This window comes from Musa acuminata, chromosome BXJ3-6 (assembly GCF_036884655.1).
Source record: "Musa acuminata AAA Group cultivar baxijiao chromosome BXJ3-6, Cavendish_Baxijiao_AAA, whole genome shotgun sequence".
NCBI lineage: Eukaryota > Viridiplantae > Streptophyta > Magnoliopsida > Zingiberales > Musaceae > Musa > Musa acuminata.
The window spans coordinates 40,376,984-40,398,112 of record NC_088354.1 but is presented as its reverse complement, the minus strand read 5'-3'; the positions used below and the strand labels follow the sequence as shown (position 1 = coordinate 40,398,112).

The 21,129-nt window shown below is 39.3% G+C and overlaps 3 protein-coding genes and 2 non-coding genes across 7 annotated transcripts; 3 read left to right on the top strand and 2 right to left on the bottom strand.

Moving 5' to 3' along the window:
- Positions 1-1,080: 1,080 nt before the first annotated feature.
- Positions 1,081-10,836, top strand: LOC135641607 (cleavage stimulation factor subunit 50-like). 3 transcript variants are annotated; one of them, XM_065157113.1, is made up of 15 exons: positions 1,081-1,221; positions 1,322-1,488; positions 1,577-1,660; positions 1,732-1,844; positions 2,054-2,126; positions 3,038-3,121; positions 3,279-3,365; positions 4,694-4,764; positions 7,092-7,143; positions 7,266-7,323; positions 8,779-8,879; positions 8,959-9,113; positions 9,485-9,593; positions 10,298-10,354; positions 10,429-10,836. In XM_065157113.1, the coding sequence occupies exons 2-15, from the start codon at positions 1,390-1,392 to the stop codon at positions 10,582-10,584; spliced, it is 1,299 nt and encodes a 432-aa protein (XP_065013185.1). In that variant the 5' UTR covers positions 1,081-1,221; positions 1,322-1,389; the 3' UTR covers positions 10,585-10,836. The 3 variants fall into 3 exon arrangements, with proteins under 3 accessions (XP_065013185.1, XP_065013186.1, XP_065013187.1); XM_065157114.1 differs by lacking the exon at positions 1,081-1,221 and having other exon boundaries at positions 1,256-1,488; XM_065157115.1 differs by lacking the exon at positions 1,081-1,221 and having other exon boundaries at positions 1,435-1,488; positions 1,742-1,844.
- A 574-nt stretch (positions 10,837-11,410) lies between these two features.
- LOC103990085 (uncharacterized) lies at positions 11,411-14,197 on the bottom strand. The gene is made up of 8 exons (XM_009409113.3): positions 14,061-14,197; positions 13,864-13,946; positions 13,687-13,725; positions 13,547-13,599; positions 13,395-13,458; positions 13,260-13,302; positions 13,127-13,174; positions 11,411-11,817 (listed from the first exon to the last, which is right to left on the bottom strand). The coding sequence occupies exons 1-8, from the start codon at positions 14,148-14,150 to the stop codon at positions 11,566-11,568; spliced, it is 672 nt and encodes a 223-aa protein (XP_009407388.2). The 5' UTR covers positions 14,151-14,197; the 3' UTR covers positions 11,411-11,565.
- Positions 14,198-16,899: 2,702 nt separating this feature from the next.
- LOC103990257 (cytochrome P450 78A5-like) lies at positions 16,900-19,110 on the bottom strand. The gene is made up of 2 exons (XM_009409334.3): positions 18,105-19,110; positions 16,900-17,657 (listed from the first exon to the last, which is right to left on the bottom strand). Exons 1-2 carry the CDS (start codon positions 19,029-19,031, stop codon positions 17,058-17,060), a joined length of 1,527 nt encoding a protein of 508 aa, XP_009407609.2. The 5' UTR covers positions 19,032-19,110; the 3' UTR covers positions 16,900-17,057.
- A 1,360-nt stretch (positions 19,111-20,470) lies between these two features.
- On the top strand, positions 20,471-20,543 carry TRNAR-ACG (transfer RNA arginine (anticodon ACG)). Its single transcript has one exon. It is a non-coding gene; the product is annotated as a tRNA-Arg (tRNA).
- An 84-nt stretch (positions 20,544-20,627) lies between these two features.
- Positions 20,628-20,700, top strand: TRNAR-ACG (transfer RNA arginine (anticodon ACG)). The gene has a single exon. It is a non-coding gene; the product is annotated as a tRNA-Arg (tRNA).
- Positions 20,701-21,129: the final 429 nt, after the last annotated feature.

The following is a 21,129-nucleotide window of genomic DNA, read 5'->3' as shown; positions in this document are numbered from 1 at the left end:
TAAAAATATATCCAAAACAAGAAAATAATAAAGATATCCCCTTTATTGAATGACTCGGACTAATATTTTGGAACATAGGAAGGTAATTATAAATTCTCTGGTTATCCTCGAGGTATAAAAATATATTCAAAACAAGAAAATAGTAGAGCTCTCTTGAACTACTCAAACTTATATTTTGGAATATTAAAAAACCCCTCCCGATTTCGATCTTCGTGTATGTGGTATCTTAAGAGTACTATATTTTCACACCAAGAGTATAATATTTTCACATTGGAAATACGATATTTTTATCTAAAGAACACATATTTTTATCTTAGAGACATCTCGGACATTCTTACGCATACAAGTTTAAACCACATCAAATTGATCAAGACGTTAATGATATTTTCTCCTAATAATCGTTATTGTTTATATATTATTATAATATAATATTTTAGACTTATAATTAATTTGATTAAGGTTTAAGTTTTTTAATTATTTATAATATTTTTTAAAAAATATAGTATTATTTATCGTGATGGTAAAAGTATTATACCAGACAAAAAAATATTATAATAGATAAAATATTATAACAAATAGAAACTTTTTTAAGGGATAATTTATATATTTTTAAATTTACAGATACTATTTAAAAAATGAGAATATCGATTAAAAAAATCAAAAAAATATAGATATTTTCTAAAAAAATCGCCCTTAAGTTAATGGACTCGATAGAGGATTCAATTCGATCGCTCAGGTTTGCTCTCGGGAGTGCCTCGACTCGATATCTCCAACGCACGTCTCATTTGACCTCCTCGCACGTATGTATGTAATCGTCGACGGGGAACTCGTAACGCCCGCTATTTATTATAGTGGGCTCAGCGTTTGTGATTTCAGAATTACAAAAACGTTTTCCCAAAAAATGTTTTTGGTTTGAAAGAGGGTCAGCAAAGTTTCGTTCGTTCTTCTGGTAACGAAGTCGGTCCCACCAACTCAGGCGGGCCCCACCCAACACACTCTGTGTCTATCCGGACGAGCGCGAGTTAGGGTTCGCTACCCGCGGAGGGTTTGGAAGTCTCGGTGGAGAAGAGAATTAGGGTTCTAGAAAATGAGACTTCTCGACGGACGCTTTCGATTAAAACTTGGATCCTTAGAAGGTGAGATATTGATATAGATGTGAAGCATAGTGCAGTTGCTGGTGCGGCTTCGACGATTTGACTTCCAAAGGCTCAAGGAATCGGGGTATTTATAGGCAGACGCGAAACTCCTGCTTCCAGTTGTAGAGCAAGCATAACATTAGATGGCAAAAAATTGGATTTTGACAATGAAATCGATCTTTTAGCCCGTGGGAGGCTTGGATTTCGAGAATAGAGACCTTGCTTCGCGGTAGCTTGTGCGGCTTTCAGGGAAATGGAAGCGAGCCTGGATCAGACGCTTCAGGAGGGTAACCTCGTCCGTCAGGTCAACGCCTTCATCGTTGCCTATCTTCGTGACAACAATCTGCATCAGGCAATGCTCCTTTCCTTCTTCGTCGATCTTGGCCACACTTTTGACACCTTCCTGTTAACTGCTTGAAATGGTTTAATTCGTGTATCAGGCTGCAATGGCGGTTGCTTCAGCCACGATGACCCCGTTGGCCACAGACGCACCTGCAAACAGGCTTCTTGAACTGGTTACTAAGGTATGAGTTTTACGTCGCCCATCGTGCTTCCCTCCACATCAGGAAGATTTAGGAGTCTGATGTATCAACAGGGTCTTGCAGTTGAGAGGGACGAGGCTTCAAGGGGAGTTTCAGCTGCGTCTGCTGCAGGGATACCGGTTTTACTTGGCTCGATGCCTGTTCCAACCCAAGCCATAGATTTCAGGTGACTATTTTTATGCTGCCCTTTGCTTATGACATTTGCATACAACAATGAAAATTACTGCTGATTTTATTCACAAATGAATAATTTAGCTCATGTTTGTGTCTGGTTTGTGGTCTGCAACTCTGGCTCAACCTGTAGTTTCCTTGTTTACCATCAGGAATGCCTTTATCATACTGTGGTTACTGATATAAATGTTTCTGTTTACTCAGTACCATGCCTGAGACAAAAGGTTCATCCAAGACTTTCCCAAAGCATGAGACAAGACATGTTTCAGAGCATAAGGTATGGGGCTGATACTTGATGATACGAAGACAAGTTCTTTGATGTTGAATTTGTTAATACTGACAGCGTAGTAAGTAGATATACTGTGTCATTATATTAGAAGTAATGAAAGATTGAACAGTACTTGAGAGAAAGACCACATGGTTCTCTCGTATAGACAATTACGTGAATGGAGATGTAGGCATGGATAATGACAGACTGCTTTCTTCTTTGATCATTAATATATACTTGAATACATGACATGGTTTATTGTGATTATGGTGTCTTACCTCTCTTGATTTTTTAATACACTTCTAGGAACAGAAATATGGTTACATGCATGACCATTCCTAGTATTATGTTTTTGACTATAGAACCATCACATGGTGTATCCTATTGTAGGCTGGCTCAATTTGTCTTGTATTGTTGCCTGCCTGAATTGAGGGCTACATGCTATGTAAGTAACCCATCCTCACTTCCATGTTTGTCGTACCTTCTCCTTCATTCTCCTTTTCCTTCAGACTCAAATTCAGTCTGCACTTCTTACCATAGTGTAGATCATGTGGCCTTGACTGTACAACAGCTTACCAATCATACAGCTATGTATTTTTTTCTTTTGGTGGCCAATTTTTAAACTTTCCCTTGTGCGCTCCCTCAAACATTAATTATTTGTTCTATTGTCACAGATTTGCGTAAGCTTTCTTGTCTTAGTCTGTGGCCTTGTTTCATGATCGTCATGTCTTTAGGTCATAACATGTTGTGTCTCAGTACTATCCTGTTTTTGCATTCCTACATGTAGGAAGAACCTTGGCAATTTCTTTTAGTCGACATGTTTGGTCACTTATTTTCTTGTTTATTATTGTTTGGGAACTTTATGACTATTTTAAATGGACATAATGAAGGAGACAGTGTGCTGTGTTTTGTCTTTGTAGAATTTTGCTAGATGTGCAAGGTTTAGTCCTGATGGGCGATTTGTTGCAACTGGAAGTTCAGACACATCTATTAAGCTATTTGAGGTTCACCCCTCCTCTTTGAATAATTGCATGGTTTGCTAGATTCCATTAGTCTGTCATTTCATACAGATTTTAAGATTAGGCAAATGTTACTTGCAGTTGAGCTTTTATTTTATTTGATGCTTGCCTTCTGACTTCATTAAGCTATCATTTTTTACAGGTTTCGAAAATGAAGCAAGCGGTGCTTGCAGATTCCAGGGATGGTCCGGTGAGGCCTGTTATTCGGACATTCTATGATCATTCACAGGTTACACCAGTTGACTCTATTTTAGAAGTTTGTCTCTTAGTTACATTGTTAACGGTTAGGGCAAGATTTAAATCTTGGTGTGTTGTCAATATAAGTAGGTGGCCTGATCAATACAGTACTCATATGGATTGGTACAACCCATACCAAAATAGTCCCTTGTTGATTTTCAGAGCAGCAAATATCGACCCTATCTATTAATACAGGCAGTATTTTAAATCTTGATTTAGGACGTTTTATTCCATTTGAAATAACATTACTAATAGACTGTTTTTTTCTTTTTATGATAACTTAAAGGGGACAAATGAAAATAAAATTACTTGCAAGATTCTGTACAAGCATCTTTTAATTATTCTAAATGATTTTTTTCTATTAAGATCCACCACACTAATTTTGTAAGAAAATGAGTAAAAAAAAAGGCAAACCTAGTGCATGTAGCTCCCATCAATGTAGGATCTGGGAAGCATCCACATTATCCCTATAGGTGGAAATGTTATTTCTGTGACAATTTTTATTACCCAGATCACAAAGGAGCAGAAGAGATAGAAAACAAATATTTTCTCCTTTTTTTAGTTACTTGGAGCTGATTCCCGTCTGCTGGACATGCTCTGCTCCTAGGTCTCTGGCATGTTGTTTAGCTGACCATACAGATCTAAGTACCATCATAATCCAAGTACCTTTATAAGCTTCAGGTGATATCAGCATGTAGGCAGTACCTCTGAGCCTATAGCATTCTTTGCTTCATGTGTATATAATGAGACTGAATAGGTTGAAAACTAGCCAGACAATAAACTGGGAATTCTGGTATAAGTTCTTTGTTTAGCAAACGTTAAACAGATATATTTGTTCCAGTGACTAGATTTTTATTACTTTATGATATTACCAAATCACTAGGCCTTTCTTAGTTTTATTTTCCTTTCCTGTTTTCACATTTTAAACTAGAAGCCTTGCAAATTATTTTTTAAAAAAACACATTTATAGGAGTAACATAACTACTGTATTTGTGTGCATTATGGACTTGCATATATAATGCTTGTACAATCATATTGGCGCAACAATCATGTTGTTAATTGTGCTGATTCTCTTTTGTGTTCATAGATATCACCACAGGTCAAATAATGATTTATGTCTCTCTTTTCTGGTCCAATCATTGTGAATTACTCCACAAAAAATATGCTCAATAATATGATTATTTAAGGTTATTTCAAATGCATAGTTGGCATTTGCTAAAGATGATGGACATGTAGAAAGGTATCTAATGTTCTTGATTGAAATGTCTTTTCCTGATATGTTAATTGTCAAAGAGATTGAAGCTTACTGATGCTTTGCAGCCAATTAATGATCTAGATTTCCATCCACAAAGTACAGTATTAATATCAGGGGCAAAGGACAACACAATAAAGTATGTATTTTGCTAGTAGTTTGTTGGATTCATATACATATGCATGAATATGCATCAGCATATCTGTACCTTGTGTAATCATTAATGCATGAATGGATTTCTATGCTAGTTAATTTTCTTATTCCAAAACCTTCGTGGGCATCTTTTCAAATCATGGCTGGTTAACAATAATCTTGTTTCGATTGGTGTCAAGTGACAATTCCTGAACTTTTCGGATAAAAAGAGTCATTATGGTGTCACACTATAATTAGTATGCATTAAAGAAGACAAGATACGTTGGTTGTTTTTCTCTTGTAAGCATTCAACTTTCGAGAACCTTGGGCAACAACAATTGTAATGTCCCAACTATTTAGGGTCAGCCACATGGATCTTTTCTCATAATTTAGTTCTAATTACAACGATGTTAATAATCACTCTTCAGGTTTGTTGTCTCTTTTAAATTTTCTTTTATACCCCTTTGCACCATTTATTGTCATTGACACCTCATTTAATGGGTCATCTATATGTCTCCTTTATATCCATATCAACTTTAATGGTTTTCCCATATTTCTTTCTCTAATAGAACTATACCTAATTGTCCACACATAAATTTATTATTTTATCATTTCTAGTGACCTCACTTATGGTTTTCTCCCATTTTCTTCTATATTGCAGTTATACCTAATTGTTTACACATGTAATATTTATTGTTTTATCATACATGATAATCTCACACATCCATCTCAGTTTTTTTTCATTTTGGCTAAACTTTACTCCTCCAGTATTCCAAATCATAAACATGTCTAACCTTATAACCGTCTTGCAGTATTTATTGGTGTACCGAGCCATAAACCTATCACATGCCACCTACACCAGAACTTTGGATAGCTGTGAGACAACCATCTTCTTTTTTTCTTTTCTACTTTCTTTTGCACAATCTCTCTCAAGCGATCTCTTTCTCCCTTCAGCCTCCTCCTTACCTTGTCATTACCACCTTCTCCTATTTACCCGTAGCATTCTCCTCCTCTCCACTGTGTCACTATCGCCTTCTTCTCCTCTCCATCACATCACCATATCATTTCCTTCTGGTATGCATCGCCACCATATTCTTCTGGTATGTGCCGACACTTCCTCCTTCTCTACCATCTCTTCTGGTATGTGTCGACACTTCCACCATATTCTTTTGGTCGGCATGGGGCAATACTGACATATGCTATGCCCCATCTTATTTGTATCAGAGTGCTCCGCCCAGTGACCACTGACCAGTAATGGTTGTGGATCGAATTTTAGAACTTTGATTTGAAGAACCCTAATCCAACGCATTAGGTGACTTCTTTCTTTTTCTTTTTTTGTTCTCTTGATTTTTTTTATTGATGTTAAAACTTTGAATAAGATGAGAGAAAATCGTTTAGGATGGTATGAGCATGTTCTTAGGAGACCTTTAAATACAGTATACAGGAGAGGTGAAATGATTAATGTTAATGGTACTAGGAGAGGTATAGTAAGATTAAAGGACTTTAATAGAAACTATAAATAAAGACTTAAGTACTCCAAACATAACTAAATATATGACTTTTTACAAATCTGAATAGCGGCAAAAGGTCTTACCCGAAATAGTTGAAACTTACGGCCTTATTGTTGTTGTTGTTGTTAAAACTTTGGAGGGCTCAATATACAACTTTGAGCAACTGATATTGGGAATGATAGGAATTGATTGCATCTAAATGTTAGAAAGGTATGGTTGTTCATGAGAATTTTCTGTAGGTAATTTCATAAAGCTCATTTTTCGCCATTAGAGTCACCTGAAATTCATTATTTTGGTTTTGTGTCTTTTGTCTATACAATGAAGAATTGCAGCAACATCTTAACCTTGCACCTATTGATAGAAAGGACTTCTATAGATGGGAAAGTAGAATACCTAATATTTGGACTGTTAAGCATGCAAGTCCCGGGTATGAGCACATAGAATTCTGCATCTTGACATGGCACCTTTAAGCAAGATTCTAAATCTTGTTCCAGTATTGGTTTCAGTGAAACCAGTGATCTACTGGACGAGTATGGTACCACTATACTGAAGGTATACACCCTGTACCATCGGTTACCAACTGAAAATAATGACAAAAAAATTATACCACTTGTTAATGGACCATATGATTGGATCTAAGTACTGGTCAGTATGCTCCATACTGACCGGTATTCGAAACCTTGTTTTAGGGTTCATGGAGCACACTCTGTAAGAAATAAACTGTTGAGAGAAGCTTCAATATGCGTCTTTATTTCCATATTTATTTCTTTTATGGTCTCCAAGTGTTATATGTATAATAATGCAGCGTATAATCTTTTTTTAGGTTTTTTGATTTCTCCAAAACAGTTGCAAGGAGAGCTTTTAGAGTTATCCAGGTTCTGTTCTTTTTCCCACACTTCTAAGTTCTCTAGCAATTTGGCATTTAAGATTCTATCTTCTTCAGTTGCTTGAAGTCAGTGACATGAATTAGTCCTCTTTTGTATCATTGTGCGCACAGGACACTCACAATGTGAGATCTGTTTCTTTTCATCCTTCTGGGGAATATCTATTGGCAGGTTCTTATTCTATTTTTCTAATGTTTAGCTATGCATTTCTTGGATATCTTTTTGCTGATTAGCATTGAAATCATATGGTGGTTGTTATGTCTTATAGTTATAATTTGCTTAGATGCTAGTATGTCTTAACAAAGTTCACTACATTTTTGCTAGTTTTTTTTCCTGTCTATAATCTAGGAATAGACCTTCATTTTTCTGTGATATATTTATCTGAAGCTTAAAAACTAAAAAATTGAACCATCTCTATGGATCTAGGAATGCCTTATTGAGAAGGCATTATTATAATCAAGAGATTATAGAAAAGGATGCCACTGGTAAGAAACTTATATGAATAAGGAAACAAAAAAGTAGTATGTTTCGCATGATGTTTTGATCAATGAAGATAAGTTTCTTACCAGTGGCATCCTTTTGTTTATCTACTTCACCTATACTCATGGATAAAAATCTATGCCAACTTATATGGACAACTATCTCTTCTAGGAAATTCATAGTTGTACGAAACCAACTTTCTTTTAGTTTCTTTACCATGTAACTGTTTGTTTGTCTACTTCACCTAGATTCATAGACAAAAATCTAAGCCAACTTTTGTGGACAAGTGTTTTCTTTACTAGGAAATTCACTCTTTACCCACAATAGGAATTAAGTATTACAGGACCCAGAAGTAATGGGTACTAAATACAAATCATTTTTAAAAATTAATTTAATTTACAGGACCTAGAAGTAATGGACTCAGAATCTGATTCTGACCAAGACTTGATCTAAACCTGGAGATATCCATTCTTCATCACAACTTATTCATAGACACAAGAAGTTGTTCTGAATTGCATCTTTTCTGTTTGTACTTTTTGTGTCCATAGACAGTGACTGTCTCCTTTGCACAGTATGGAAGCCGAACTTAAGTATTACAGGACCCAGATGTAATGGCCACTAAATACAAATCATTTAATTTATCTTTTTGTAGTTGTTCTGAATTGCATCTTTTCTGTTTGTACTTTTGTGTCCATAGACAGTGACTGTCTCCTTTGCACAGTATGGAAGCCGAACTTGATTCTCTCACTGGATGAATGGTGTGCTTGATTACAAGAAGTTGCAATAGGTGTTTCTGTTCTAATTTACACTCATGTAGAAAATTGCACGTGTTATCTTTATATGTGAACATGCTTGATTCCAAGATGGAGTTACAATGAATGTTTCTGTTCTTATTTAGTCATGTAGAAAGGTGCATGTCTTATCTTTATATGTGAACATGCTTGATTCTAAAATGAAGTTATAGTAGCTGTTTCTGTTCTTCTTATGCTCATGTAGAGAACTGCACTATAATATTTCTGTATCTCGTTTTTTTTATGCTCCACTTTGCGCTTTGTGGAAAATCAAGCTTTCTATATAAGTTCCAATTAAATCAAACATGGGTGTAATTACCACGTGTGACAAATCGGAATCTGTTGAATTCCACAGGGACTGATCATCCAATTCCTCATTTGTATGATATCAATACTTTCAAGTGTTACTTAACAGCAAATGCTCATGACCTAAATGCTAAAGCTGCTATCAACCAGGCATGGGTGTTTCTGGCTTGAGTCATCTAAGGAAGTGGTCTTCTATTTTTGCCTGAATAATATATACGTTGTTGTGTAGGTCCGATACTCGTCAACTGGCAGTATGTATGTGACAGCATCAAAAGATGGTTCTATTCGTGTATGGGATGGGGTTACTGCACAATGTGTCCGACCCATAGTTGGTGCACATGGGTTAATGGAGGCTACAAGTGCAAGTTTTACAAAAGATCAAAGGTGTAGAATGTCATGCCCATGTGCCCGTGCTCATTTAAATCGACTTGTATCTTCCATTTATGTTTCTAGTTCTAAAAAGTTCGTGCCTTCAATAAATTGAATTTTTTAATATGCATGTTATTTTTACTAAATAATATACAAAACATTTGATATTTGGGAAGAATATCTTGGAGTGATTGCTTATTCACATTTTTATGTAGAGATCTAATATGAAGACTTAATGCAGACTTAACCTAAATTTTATGTAGCAATGAGAGTTCTGTACATGAGTAAGCTGGATTATTCGGTCCACCTTACATGAAAGAATAACTCTCTGTCATCTAAGCTTCTCCTCCTCTCTTGTCATTCACTTCACCGTGTTATTCTACTAGGTTCATTCTCTCTTGTGGAAAGGACTCTACCATTAAATTGTGGGAAGTAGGCACTGGAAGACTACTCAAGCAATACGTGGGAGCGGTGCACACGCAGTTTCGTTGTCAGGTTGGCTAAATTTCTGTTGCATCTTTATTTTGGGTACTGCATGAAAATCTGGATGCTTCAATTTGTAGAGAGATGTGTTACATCTATCAAATTTGGAAGCTCTATAAACACCAATACTGTGTTCCAGATTCTAGTGACCTTTTTCCTGCAAGATACGTATATTGTCTTCTGTTGCCAGAAATTTTTGGTATGCATCAATTGTGCTAAAACAATACTGAAGGGAAAACTGAGCGTTCAAACTTTTTCCTCTATCTTTTCACCTTTTGAAGGCTTTGAATAGTGTTCTTTTAAGTGGCTATAGAAATAGCACTTTGATGAGCATTTGTGGGTATTTATTGTCTTTTTTTTACAATTGACTTAATCTCCAATTTATAATTGTAGTGAAGTATGATTATGTTAAAGATTCTCCTGGTAGAGTTTGTATAGTGACTAAATATTGTTCACAGCTGAAAACAAAGTTTGTGCCGTGTCAATTTTTTTGTTGAAAAGACATTTGCTGTGTTACTTTTGCCTTTTGCTTGTTTAACAACATGAAAGTATCCAATGATTATCATGATCCAATGGCTGATATTAAAAACCAAAAAGTTGGTAAGTGTCATAAGAATGAACAGCTCTCTCATAACTCCATTCTACACTAAGAAGACTAATATTTCTATATAACATAATATAGTCTAGAAATAATCTAGTCCATTATCTGTTTGCAGGCTGTCTTCAATGGCACTGAAGAGTTCATTCTATCCATTGATGAATCAAGCAATGAGGTCAGTTGTCTTTTTCACCAAGATTGCATCTTGTTTCATATTTGATAAATTTATCGAAATAAGATTTTGTACAGGTGGTTATTTGGGATGCGCTCACTGCTGAGAAGGTTGCGATCTGGCCATCTAATCATGTAGCTGCCCCCCGGTGGATCGAGCACTCTCCAACAGAGGCAGCCTTTGTTACCTGCGGTAATGACAGGTCTGTCAGGTTCTGGAAGGAAATCCCTTGAGAAACATGAAATTATTGACATGGAAGCATATCGATTTGTTATGTAAACTATTGAACTGGGGATCCAAAACCAGGATATATAATACTGGTTACAAATAACAAGGGGCATGGCACATTACTTTCTCTGTTCTAATTATTCTCCTTCATGAAACATGCTGAATCGCCTGTGTTGTAAACTGCTTTCCACTTGATAAGTTTCTACACTATAGTTGCAGCTTTTTGTCCAAATAAGTGGACTGATCGTGATGATTCATATCATGCTGAGTTGTGATGTTCTTCAAATATCGGTGTTCTTCATCCCAAAAAGCTATTTCACTTGCTTGAAAGATCATGGAGATGCAATTTTTTTGCAATCTTACATCATGGTGTGTTGTTAAACTGTTTCTAGCCTTTTTGGAATCTCATCATGCATTGCATCCAACACAAACCCGTTAGTTATTTACATCCTACATAAAAAACCTCAGATGTTTCAGAAATATCTTAAAAAGGTAGATTGTTAGATATTTTGATAACATCAATTGTGGCTGCATCTTTTGTCCTTTCAGAAGATCCAATTGCTTGACTTTAAAGATGCAGATTAAGGTTTCAGATGTTAGCCATGTGATACATAAGATTGAATGATGAAATCATGAAACAATAACACTGTATTGACCACTCAGATGTGTAATGATCTATAAAGGTCATGTCTGACATTTCTCAGATGTGTAATGATGCAGGCAAATTCTTTAACATTTATAGAAGAGGTAGTAAAACAATCTTCAGCTTCTTCAACATCCTAATGCGTGCATACAACAAATATATCAGTACAAACAAAATTTTTCTATATCTGGAAGCAGTTATAAAGTGATAGTTTATTGGTGAACAAAATCGACAAAAATGTAAGAATTCACTGGTTACAGTTACTCCTGTGATGCAACTCAGTAAGCTTCAGCTGATGTCAAACTCCAGTTTCATAATTTTGTAGGATTCAGTCTGATGTCAATCACATTTTAGCCTCGTCCTCGTCCTCGTCCTCATCCTCATTCCAGTCATTTTCCTCATCCTCGACCTCATAACCATCCACTTCCTTATCCTCGCATTTGTCCTCATCTTCATCCTCATCATTATTTTTATCATGATGTCTTGTAAGTTCAGCATACTCATCAATTGTTTTAACAGGAAACAAATCTCCCTCTCTACTTCTGTCTCCAATTTTTGGAATCGTTGTCCCAGCTCCAGTCCTATTTTTGTTCATCTGGTAGCAGTAAAAGACAGTACTTAGCATGCAATTATTATGGACTGTCTGAAGGGAAGAAATAAGTCATATGTAAAAAGCATAAAGACTGATAAAGTAGGAACAATTAAGTATAATGACTATGGTATATTAGTTCAAGTTAAGCAAATTATTTCTTTTGACAATAAAATCAGAACTGATGAAAAAGAAGGAAAGCCTTAATGTAGATATAGATCCATGTTCAGGAAAGAGGGTCATGAACAAACTCTCTATCTCTATACGGATGAAATAAATGATGAAAAAGGTTTTCCAACTTTTTGAAACTACTAATAGAAGGAAAACCTTAATGTAGAGAGTTTCTATAGTAGAACATTCAAACAGTATCAGCACAATTCATAATGCTGAAAAATGAAAATATAGGTTAAAATTTAAACCCTCATAGTGTCAAAACATGAAGTTCAATTCAAATTAAGATTGTTTTCTTTCTTTCCACACCATTTGGTTTACACTACATTTCTTTGCTTCTCAGTTGACCACCCTAATTTATATTCCATTTAACATAGAGAAATAAAATTGATCAATTACAACTCAATTCCCGATGCTGGAGACAGCAGGTTATACAAACAAAAATAGTGCTGTTGGAGTTAACCTGATCTTTCCTTCTTTAAGTTCCGTTTAGTTTTGGGCCAACATTTGAATATTGACAAATGTGGACTCTCCTGCCATATGAAATGTTCTAATCCAATGATTTGCTATGGTTTGTCCACAGGGAAAAATCCTGAAGACAGGTAACGATAGCTTATGGGATTTGCAAGTGTCAAACCTTAAAGGGATGTAGAAAGTATGTGGTACCTGGAAAGATAAATTATGTTGAGTTTTGCATTCTCAACCCCTTATCTTTAACAACAGTCAGTATGTATCACCATTCACAGGCAAATCAAATGGGAAACAAAAAGGTAACAATTAAGCTCTATGCAAGCAGACATATCATGGTTCCATGTAATAAAACAGAAAAAAGGAATGCAAATTAAATGTGTGTTCGAATAGAAGACTAAAGAATGAAGTTGAGAGGTTATGAATCTTTTCAATTTACAAGCTGATGCATCCAATAGCATTCTCATGCCTAACGGACATCTCATAGTTCATTCTGGACCAAGTAAGACACACATGTTGTGATCCATTCTTTCTTCAGTAAGCTCATTTTAACACAAAGCACAACAACTGATGTGTTCCTATAGCTGAGTAAGACTTTTATGTACCAAGGAGAAAGAGTAAAACATACAACCTATGAAGGGTATGCATGCTATTAATTACAGAGTGAAGTCCTTACAGCGCGAAGAAGAGTCCTTCGATCTCTTTCCCGAGAATTCTTAATAGCCTGAAATATATACACCAAACTTAATTTATTTCAAATCATGCATTAAAACAAGAATGGAATTTTTTCTTTGATTTATGAAAAGGACCTCCTCCAGTGCCTTGCGTTCAGACTCCACTTCTAAGACATCCCTACAGTTCAGTGATCCATAATGAGTTCCATAAATGAAAATCTTAGGTAAAGAGACAATGAAACAAATGTTGGGTATTAATAGAAGGATGACCTTCCTATGATCTCATTGGTGCTACCGCAACATTTTGCACATATCCCAAGATCCTTCGAGCACGCTGCACATAAATTAGAATCAAACAACATTGCACTAAAATCATTCAAAAACAGAATAAAAAGGAAAATACAGAAATGTGAACTACTAACCGGAGCAGACATTATGGTAAGCCTGCCGGACGGTCCGTTTCCCACATTTTTGACTATTTCACCGCCACAAAGCAACTTAGCAGATCACATGCAACAAGGAAAAAGAAGAGGAATATTTCACAAAGTGAAGAGAAAAATACCACTTTGCGGGCTCCAAAATAGGCTTATACTTGCCATATCTGCAAAAACAAGAACAACAATGATTTCAAGAAATCTCTTTTAATAAAGAAATAATTCCATCAGATAAAACCACATATAAACCCTAGTCCAAGGGTATAACAGAGGAAACTTCGAAGAAGAAGGAAACAAACAGGGACCTTCGCTTCCAATCGATCTGCTCTTTGCAGCGGGGGCAGACCCCGCTTACGGCCGAGTAGGGGCGAAGCCTTCCTCCCAATTCCTGTCACATCAACCGCCATCCGTAGAACTCGTGCTTTTATGCAAAAAAAAAAAAATGAAAAGAAGACTCTTTGTTACGAGATTATGGAGCTTAGGAGAAGAGAAGGGCGGGGACCGTTTCGTTGATCTTGCAGCCGGCGTTGGGCTTCCATGCGTATTTGTTCTGGTGCTTGGGCGGCCCCTGCCGCTTCGACGACGACGACATGCTCGACCTCTCCTCCGCCGCCGCCAAGCCTAACGAGGACTCGAACTGGTGGCGTTTTGGAGGCCCATCTTCTGAAGCCTCTTTAAATAGCTTTCTTATTGGGCCTAATCTTGGGCTTTGTTATCAACCAAATTGGGCCCCAATCCGAAGCAAAGCGCTTTTAATTTTTATTTTTTTAAAAAATATATTTTTCATGTGTATTTTACATTTTGGTCTGCAAGCTTTAGCTTAATTTTTAGATGGTTTTAGTGGAATAATATTGACAGTTTAATTTATATTATGTGACTCTTCCAACTCTTTTATATGATGCAATCCTTGTCAAATTCATAAAATCGTGAAAATACATGGTTTTATTTTAATGATGAGCAATTAATATTGGTTTTCAATCAACACCTGTTTTTTTTTAGCGGAGGTCCAAATAAGATTATTATCAATATTGTTGATGTTGTCGGTAATATCACTAATTTTATTTATTAGTATTATTATATTTTTCATGTGACTGACACTGACACATGTCCACCATCTCGATGTCATCATGACAATCCGATGATATTTTAAAACTAGATCGATTATGATTATTATCGTATCCTAGATTTAACATGTCACGATGTCATGATCATAATTAAGACTTAGAGCAATATAAAATCGTTCCTCATAATTAGTGTTGATCACAAGAATATATTATAACAGGATTCCTGATTGGAGACCCTTAGGATCGGACAAGTCGGATTCAAACAACATGAAGAAAAAGTACCTCGGTTGATTGTTTACACAGTCGGGCACGAATGATTTCAATTCAGTGGGCTGCCATTTGAAGCTTAACCCGTCCTTGTGATCGTATATAAAATTGAGTAGATCCTGTTTGTGTCGGTTGTTGTAATGTCACCACTTAGATTTTATTGATTCGTATTGTCAAGCTGACATATATTCAACTTAGAATCTGACAAACCAGCAACATCACAAACATTTTGATCGAAGCAATTGTTGCAGTTTGATGGCTTTGGTCTTCCATGGTGTCATTGATACAGCCTTTGAAGATTCAGGTCTTTAGAGAGACTTTTCTTTGGAGAACAAAAAGAAGAGAAGACCTTTAGGCAAATCCAAATTCACTTTATCTTGTTACTTCATTTCATTCAAGCTAATGTTTTATGAGTCTGAGATCTTCAGTTTTATATATATGTGTGTTGACTTGAAGAAGATCTACTGGATACTGAAGAGTAATAAGAAATGATATCAAGTAGATTTGATGCAAACAATAAAAAATGAGTATTATGGTACTGTCAATGGATAATGCTATCCACACTGTCACCCATAGAAGATCACGATCAACTTTGGTGAAAGCTATGCAATGAACTTGGACTCGAGCCCCACATTCAACGCCGGTCGATGCTTAAAAGACAGTAGCTTGCTACGTCAAACAATGGATAGAAGCCCATTGGAAAATACAACGGGAAGCTAATGTTCCACCTTCTCTCTCGCATGGTTTCAGTCGGAAACTTGATGATGATGATGATAGGTTGGAACATTTTTAGTGTGGCACTTTGATGAGAATCACAGGCAAGTCTGAAAGAAAACTAGTGGAATTTCTTTGAGCCTACTCTACCTGAAATGTGATTCTGCAATGGAAAGTTCATGTCAGCCAAGATTCAGTGGCACGATTTGTGGACACTCCAACTGCCATGTTTATTATTGGAGTTGTTTATCCGACACTCTTGGTGGTCAAGAAAAGGTTAGTTAATGGTGAGCATGCTGGATCGGAGCATTCTGCTAGGTATGCATGACTGAGGCCTAACTAAGCCTGAGACCTGAGTCAACAAGATCTTCGTATCTTTTCCTTTCCTGATCTTATGCTCGCTTAGCTCCATGGCTTTCGAACATGATGAATGGTCAGAAACAGTGGAGATTCTCGGGTCTTGTGTTGCTCTTTCGTTTCTACCCACACAAGCAAGAACCTGACGGGAGTGGAGAAGCACATACGTTGGAGATAAGGGTGATGATCCAAGGATGACAAGTTGATTTTGTTTATTTAGGCTGCAGAAGAATAATTAGGGTGCTCGCAGATATCGTTGAAGAAAGGAAGCGAGCTTCTCAGGTGCTGCAAATATTCTGTGGGGATATGACACTAGAAAAAGTGGTATCTTGAGATCATATTATTGGGTGCGGCTGTACATCGAAGGTCAAACTAAGGAAACCCTATGTTGTCTCTTTGCATGCATAGGGAAACAACATGTGCAAGTGTTTAAAGAGATGGACAAGAACTGCACCATGGGCAGATAATATTGCTGAGACTTCAGTCGTGCTTATCGAAGTTTAATCTCACATGAGAGGTAGCATGTCTTTTCTGAATCCTATAATTGTGAGAACTCTTTCGGAAAACTTGCCCGATCTTGTAGGAAAGATTTGCTTCTTCTATAGATTGTGCAAGTGGAAAAGGCAGCACAGGAAAAATGGCCAGCATTAAATGAGGTGGAATGTTTATCATGAATGAGTCATGGATGAGCAGTCACATCCTTTTTGGATTGATGAAGAACACAACTGTTCTGCAATCAGTTGCCTCTACATATATCCAAACAACCAGTGATCTGATAACTCGAGGAGTTCCAACATGGAAATGCAAACCAATAATCTGACAACTCGAGGAGTTCAACATGGAATTGGTTGCCTTTCAACAAAGAAAAGCAAAGGAAAATATGCATTCCAAGAGTAAAGATCCAAGAGAAACCTGAGATAGAGACTCCATTCCCCACATATGAAGCTATATATTTATGTACATTACACCAAATATAAATATATATAACACAAACTTTCTGAGACTAACTCAAAGGACACGACAAACAGTTCCAGCTTCTGCAAACTACACTGCAGATGATAACCACAGACACCAAGCTCCACCAGATCCAAACTCGTTCAGTATCTTGGGAAGGCCTTGCACACCAGAGAATTCTGCATCTCAAGAGACATCTTTAAGCACTCGGACAGGTCCACTCCAGTCTCCACAGGAACCCATTTGAACTGCTGCAGCAGCTGCGCCAGCCATAGGTGAACGGTAGCCAAGGCTACGGCTTTGCCAGGGCACACCCTTCTTCCAGACCCGAAAGGTGCAAGCCGGAGGTCGGAACCCAGAACGCTCACGTCCTCCTCCATGAACCTCTCCGGCTCGAAGCTTTCGGGGTTCGGCCAGATGCGCTCGTCGTGGGTTATCGCCCACATGTTCACCATCGCTGTAGTCCCTGCAGGGATGAAGCTATCGCCGACATGAACGTCATGGATGGCGAGGCGCGCCCAGGAGAGAAGGGGGCCGGGTGGGTGCAACCGGAGGGTTTCCTTGACTATGGATTGCAGGTAGGGCAGGTTGGGGATGTCGCCGTCTGCGACGGCGCGCGAGTTCCCGACGACGGCGTCGAGCTCCGACTGTGCTCTCCTCTGTATCTCCTGGTGCACCACCAGTCTTGCCATGATCCATTCCAGGAGGATAGCAACAGTGTCCGTTCCTCTAAAGATCATTTCCTGACAGAACGCCGTCCATGGTTGGGAGTTTAGCTCTAATCAAACCGTAATGGAGGCCTCAAGATATAACACATACTATACACATCAAGAAAAGAACAAGTAGAATCCATAAGATGGTTGCTACTACGACGATACGCTAACTCATACGATGGAATCTGGTTTGAACATGTCAACTCTCAGATCTTTAGCAGGATTCACTGGTTACAGTGCATAAGATGGAGATGTGAGCTTCTAAGATGCGAGAGGATAAGGACACATTTAAGCCTTCAGATAAGTATCCGAACCAGCTAATCCAACAGAAGTCCCTTGACCTACCAAGACAACTACAACACAACTAAAAAGCACAGGAATATGATATGAAACCCAATCATTAAACTACAAGAATGTAGAACGAAGAAGAATGTCATGAGTGTTAATAATAATGGAAATCATGGAAGGGGAGCTCACCCACAGAACAGCAACCATGTCCGAATCAGAAAGCCTTTCTTCCTTCTCTAGATCTAACAGCACATCGACAAAGTCACCATCGACCGACTCTCCACCAGATCTCCTCCGCCTGTGCTCGCCTATGATGCCCCCCACGAACACATTAACCCTGGACACCAGTCCCCTGCACCTCTTTCTGATGCCCTGAGGATCCAACCAACTTAACAGAGGGACGTGATCGCTCCAGTTGAACTCACCGAGTAGCTCGTACCCTTCCGTGACCAGCTCTTCCAACTCCATGCCCTCGCCCTTCCCAAAATCGAATCTTTTGCCGAAAACAGTCGCCATCACGTTGCTCAGAGACCCAAAGTGCAGGACTTTCTTCACCTCCACCGCCCCATTCTTCTCCATGCTCGCCATTACGTCCCGGATCATTTGTTGTGCAATGGTCCGGCGGTGTTCTCCCGAAGCGGCGATCCTCTTGGGGCTAAACAAATGGGTGGCGGACATCCTCCGTAGGTTGCGCCAGTACTCGCCGAAGGGCGCGAAGCCCATTGCTCGATGGAAGAGGAGCTCGTAGGCGGATTCCTTGATGGGGCGATCGGCGAAGGCCGAGCTGTTGAGGATCTCCCGGGCGGTGTCGGGGCGGCTGGACACGACGAAGCGGGTGAGGCCGACGGAAAAGGCCATCAAGCCGGTGGCTTTGAGGGTTTCGGCGAGCGTGGCGAGGGACCGGTGCGCGGCAGCGCCGGACAAGGCGAGGACCATGCCCCGAGGGCCGGGGATCGAGCGTCCTGCCCTCGAGAGCGCCCATGCGAGCCCGCCGGGGTAGAACCAGAGAACCGAGAGGGCGGCGAGGAGGAAGGCCACGATCGAAGGCAGCGCCTCCGTCTTCGGGAGGAAGAGAAGGAACAGAGCGGACTCCACAGCCGAGGAGGAGGAATCCATCGTCGAAGTTTGAAGCAGCGGACGCAAGAAAAGCGAGACCTTTACTGGTCTGGCGAGGGTCGGTAGGGAACAAGAGAGGTTTTGGAGGGAGCAACGCCGTCGGAGACCGAGAGAGCGGTCACCTTATATAGAACTCGGAACGCGAAGCGAGTCCCTCGCTCTCGCTGTAGCTTTACTACATAAAATTACTGATTTGCTCATGGTCCTGTGGAAATTAATTGTGGATCAGGAGCTGATAATAGACTTTCGAAGGAGGGCTATATGGTCCTTTCGGTTTGACAGATCGGAGCACAGGGAGGTGGGGTTACCTAAAGGATGCGACGGGAAGAGAAGACATGTGCCGAGATGGGACATTGGGCCATGGATCGGCAGATTCCCGCCGCCTGTCTCAGCTTCGCCGCCGGCCCACCGCACGAATTGGAAAACCCGCCTCTTTTTTCTCGTACCCACTACTCTCTCCAGTACAATATTTGTACACACGAATCGGGACCCACAATATTTGCAATTCTCTTCTCTCTCCCAATGCCTCTGCTCATGCAGGTTTCAGTTCCACCCATATTTATCTCCAACCTGCAACTCCGCTTTGCCCTGGTCCGATCTGATGGCTGCTCGTCTCTAACGCCACCACTTCTGCACTTCGTGATACCCCAGGTTGTGCAAGCGGCCGCAAGGGATCTTTCATGATGACTTTCCTGCGAGCGAGTGATCTGAAGGAACTTGATATGACATGGTGTTGCAGGTCAGCCGTCAGCGAGCTGCCATGGCATCCTCTGCTTCTCCTCATCTGGAATGCTGTCAATTTGTCACATCCAGCTCACGGTTTGTACGATCACAATTGCAAGGCCACTGCAACGTCATTTCCAATGTGCATTACACTATCGAGAAACGTAGCGAGACACAGTTGGAGATAAGCGAGAAAATTCACCAGCCAATCAACAAAGAATGGCAAAACTAGCAGCTTCCAAGACACCCAAATCTCCACTCTCAGTGAATATAAACTGGATTTCTACCAAATTTGATGCAGCAAATGCTGCTGATCCACCAACAACTCTCAGACCAAATCACCTCCCATGGATACAGCTAAGGCACAATATATATACACAGTAATCCTGCTTTCTCTTCTCCAAGTCTGTCAAAAGCTTTGCAGGTGGTTAACCATGGTTGCTCAATTGTTGCAGGCTTTCTCCCATAAATTCATATGACAGATGGTAGCATTTCGAACCATCAAGTCAAGAATCTAGGTGAAGGCATAGTGAGCTAGGGAACAAAGTTCAGTAGGACAAGAAACCATCCTTAGAACTTTTGTTCTCCCCTTTGGGATGATTGAGATGCTCATGTTCCTGGCTTCTGGGTGATTAGAACATAATTGTGTTGCTGGAATCCTGTTTGGAAAACAAATTATATATAAAATATATTTTTCAAATAACTATAGCATATGAGACTCCATGGCCCAATGGATAAGGCGCTGGTCTACGAAACCAGAGATTCTGGGTTCGATCCCCAGTGGAGTCGTTTAGTTATATACCGCGGTTGTAGGTTGTCTTAAGAACTAGTAATAGTAATCATTAATCTATAGTTCAACCAATCAGCACATTGGACTCCATGGCCCAATGGATAAGGTGCTGGTCTACGGAACCAGAGATTCTGGGTTCGATCCCCAGTGGAGTCGTTCTGAATGCTTGTTTTTAGCTCGTCTCGGAAGCACTGATCTTGACGCAAATTGGATATCTTTAAGGTGGGACCCACGTCGGTCGCCGTGGCCACACTTCCCTGCTTGTGATTGGGCGATCCAGTGGAGCCCACCTAAACAGAACATACCATGCTCGGTGATGGGGTTGGCAGTGCGTGGGTGCAAATTGTCACCACGTAGCGGTACCCACTCTCGCTCTCGGTAAAATGCGGTGGGGCCAATGGATCCCTCGATGGTGGGCGAGGGTGGTAACGGCACAAGTGTATAGCAAGTGATGCTCTAACGATACAGTGCATACCCACACTCATCGCCGCTACTCTCACGGAACCACCGTTTTTTTTAACGTACTTCTTAAAACGCCCCGAGATCAGACTGATGGACCCACATGATTAACTGTTAATCGTCGGG